The sequence below is a fragment of the Laccaria bicolor genome, genomic scaffold, assembly GCF_000143565.1.
Source record: "Laccaria bicolor S238N-H82 LACBIscaffold_112 genomic scaffold, whole genome shotgun sequence".
Lineage (NCBI taxonomy): Eukaryota > Fungi > Basidiomycota > Agaricomycetes > Agaricales > Hydnangiaceae > Laccaria > Laccaria bicolor.
Genome location: NW_001889983.1, coordinates 37,486 through 41,197, shown reverse-complemented (window position 1 = coordinate 41,197; position 3,712 = coordinate 37,486). Strand labels below are relative to the sequence as shown.

The window sequence follows — 3,712 nt, the reverse complement described above, 5'->3', positions numbered from 1 at the left end:
GGGGCACAAAAAGTGTTTACCCCTCAATGGAAAATATTGCAAGAAAGGAAAAGTGGTTTGGGGGGGGGTCTGCTATCTGGGGAATTAGAACTCGCACACCTAAGAATGAAATGAACAACACCGCCTCCATCAAACATTCAGCAATAAAAATGGTATACATGTTCATACTACAGATGTTTGCCTACTTGTCCTAATTCACTATTGCAGCATCTAAATATTTGAAGTAAGGGGGTTTGCCCAAGGGCAGTGCAGCAGAAAGGCTAGCACAGCATAACAGCCAGTGCAGCAGAAAAGCACCACAGGCTAAGGCAAGGGGTCTGGGGGCTATGCAATGCCCCCTAGTGATGCCGTGTTTTTTAGCTGGTAAATTCTTGTTTTCCTTATAGAGAGCGACGTTGTTATTCAAAGTTTACATTCTTAAATTCTCCAGATAGATAGGAAGTAGATCTGAATTATAAAAAAAAAAGAACGTAAAAAAGCATTACATTTTCGTTGAGCTATTTATGTTTAGCTGGTCGCCAAGTCACAGCTCAAATGAACTAGCTTTTTTTCAAAGCCAAGTCGCATTTGTTTCTTGTGTGGTTGTTGTTGTTCTTGGGCCACTGGGATCATTTGTGGTGGTGGTTACATGACATGGTATGCAGGTGATGTGGTGGCAGGGTGCACTCATCATTGTTGAGGTTGTGGGTTGAAGTGGGCACTCATGAAGCAGAGGGGGCACTTGTGGCCATTTGTCAATGGGTGTGGTCATGTCAAAACATTTGTAGCTTCCATGGTCATCGTGGTGGTTTGATGGTGGTTGTTGGCAAGTTGTTAATCTTGTGTGGTTGTTTGATGAAACATTTTGCCAAACATGACTTAGCCAAACAAAACCACATCAAAGCAATGCATACCAACATGTAGAACTTGTGTAGAACAAAGAACATAGCTGAAGGTTCCATAACCTTCCTCTATGCTAGTAGATGTATTTAATATGTTTGTAAAGTAAGATAGAATGATCCTTACTTTTTACCCCAAAGACACTATAGTATTTGGTAAAGCCTTGTGCTATCAAACTCAAATCAAACTATCTACCTTCACTAGTACTAACATTTCCGATGTCACTTATCATCAACATTGAAGTACATGAGAACTCACTTGATCTAGGGACCACCCTCTTGAGGTCGGACTCAGTTCAGAGCACCTCATTGACCAAGCCAGGAGATATACCAGCAACAGAGAGCTCAGCCTCTGATGCAACCCACCTGTTATTGAAATCCAGTCTTCTGAGTTGTACTGAAACTTTGGAAATTGCTGTGATTGTCATCTTACAGGCGTGCTTGATGCCAATGTCACACAAGGTGGTACTTGATTCCTGTAAAACCTGGTACATGATCAGGGTTGAAAAAAAGGCCACCAGCCCCTGGAATCTCTGGTGCCATTGAGTGAGCGTCTGTATTGCAGTACATGAAGTTGTCAAAACCATGTTTGTCAAAGTTCACCTATCATGAGATCTTCTTGTTTCTTCATTTTGGGCTAGTGGCAAATATCAGCTTGACCAAAACAAATATACAAGCAAAAAAAATGACAAATGTTGTGCCAAGACTCAACCTTTTTGTTCATCTCCTCAACTTTGTATATAGAGTTGGGTCTGCCTCCAAGGCCCACTGTTGACAAACTTCAGCTGGAGACGGCAACAAGACACTGTCAAATTCCAAACACAGTTGTGTTGCAGGTCAAGGATTGAGTTGAGAAGGGAAATATCATCCTGCAACTCTTCCTTGACAGCAACAGCCGAATGCAGTTCAAGATGTTTGCCTTGAAAGGCATGGTCAACATCTTCCATGGGGCTGTCATCAGCACCACATGCAAGTGGCTCAACACGACCAATCTGAGAATAATTGTAACCGTCTGTCAAAATTTGAAGATGAGTCGCTTACCAGGAAGTCGTTGACGTCGATATCTTCATCAGCCCCATACAGCTCTTTGACAGGACTGATCTGAACAGAGTTGTGATGGTCTAGACTCCATAACGTCAGAGCTTTGGAATAACTTACTGGGAAGTCATTGATGTCGATATCATCATCAGCCTCATATGGGTCCTCAACAGGACCAATCCGAAAGAGTTGTTATTGTCTAGACGTAACCTCAGAGCTAAATGATAACTTACCAGGAAGGCGTTGACGTCAATATTGTTGACATCGAGTGCAGGAGCTAACCCCCATGGACTGGGTATCAAATCGGTTTCCTGCTTTTACCATGAATCAACTATGCATGTGGCAGTTCTATACGTACCACTGGTCCACCAGTGGACAAAACTTACTTAGTGTCAGATTCACCCTACATCTGAGTCGGTTTGTCAACTTCTCTAACAATAAGATGCTGAGAGGGTAAGTAAGCACCTGTAATGTATTTCCAGTCTTCTGGCTCCCCTTTTAAAGCACAGTGGGCCTTCACATCCTGATGGAATTCGGCCTTGACGGTATCTGAATGGTGGCCTTTCCAGTCCTCAAGTTCCTCCTTAGGCTGCAGTAGGTTATTTAAAAGCACAAAGCATAGAGCCATATCAACAACAAACTTTTTTGATATTGAAGGTTTTCTCATCTTCAGTTTTGACCTCCATAATTCGGGTGTACTGGTGTTGCACAATCCTCGGTAAGTGTGATGACCAGTGACATGCCGTGACATGGTGTCACAGGCCCAATATCTTGAGACATTGAGTTTGTACTTTCCACAGCACCTATTCAATATATTTTTTGCAATGGGTTTGATTGAATTAAGTGAATGAATCCACTGGGAGAGTTTTCCCTGGAGAAATTGCATTTATTGCTCCAAAAATGCGAAATCAGTCTGTTTTCCCTGCCAAATGAGGCAGTCTGAAGTGATTGGACTATAACTTTTCAACAACAGCACGTATGAACATGATTTGCAGACGGATTTTACTTAGAATTCAAATTCCAATCGATCTACGGATCCAGAATTTTTATTTGTGGCACCTGTGCCGAGATACCCTTGAAAATCAGCACTTTTACATGGTTAAAGGCTAGTAATTAAAAATATGGACCCGTAGGATTGTAGCCACATAGTAATCGATGATTTCGTCTCTGCAAACCTAAGCCCATATCCTATCTGTTGTGAAGCTCATAGCTCGAGGAGGCAACCTTGGGCCAATAGGTGCTGCACAGCCACTGATCCAATTCCGGAATGGGTTTGCACAACATGTGGCATCTGCATGGCACCCTCATGCATGCAGGAATGTTGCTGGATTTCTTGGAGACAGCTTCTTTACACTTGACCACCACCTCAACAGCCTGTAGACCCAAAACACCCCCATTTTTTTGTGCTTTTGCCTGCTTTTTTCCATCAAAAAGCATCCAAGTCCATACTACAAGTGAGGGTTTGTGCTTGAGCTTCAGAAATGCATATACATCTTATTATTGTTTTGCATCTAGGATCTATTCAGTAATTGAACATCTGCTTTAGGTATAGATATAGGCAGATCATTCAATTCAAGCATATAACTATATATTTTTGCAGGTATTGTTAGAACTTAGTACCACCCTTGTCACCTCTCTCTTCCCCTGGGTTTCATTTTTTGCTTGTCTCTCTTTCTCTGTGGTTGTTCTCTCAGTTATTCTCATCTCTAGTACTACTCTTGTCAGGAGATTCTTTGCCTTTCTCTCTCTGGGCTTCATTCTTGTTTGTCTCTCTTGCTCTGTGCTTGTCCTCTGAG

General features: G+C 42.2%; 1 protein-coding gene across 1 annotated transcript; it reads right to left on the bottom strand.

Annotated features, from left to right (window-relative positions):
• Nucleotides 1–1,001: 1,001 nt before the first annotated feature.
• Nucleotides 1,002–2,667, bottom strand: LACBIDRAFT_335685 (uncharacterized protein; the record flags this gene model as incomplete). Its single annotated transcript, XM_001890555.1, has 10 exons — nucleotides 1,002–1,022; nucleotides 1,138–1,244; nucleotides 1,312–1,432; nucleotides 1,591–1,646; nucleotides 1,702–1,870; nucleotides 1,920–1,979; nucleotides 2,037–2,081; nucleotides 2,150–2,207; nucleotides 2,303–2,319; nucleotides 2,353–2,667. The coding sequence occupies 10 exons, from the start codon at nucleotides 2,665–2,667 to the stop codon at nucleotides 1,002–1,004; spliced, it is 969 nt and encodes a 322-aa protein (XP_001890590.1).
• Between the last annotated feature and the right edge of the window lie 1,045 nt (nucleotides 2,668–3,712).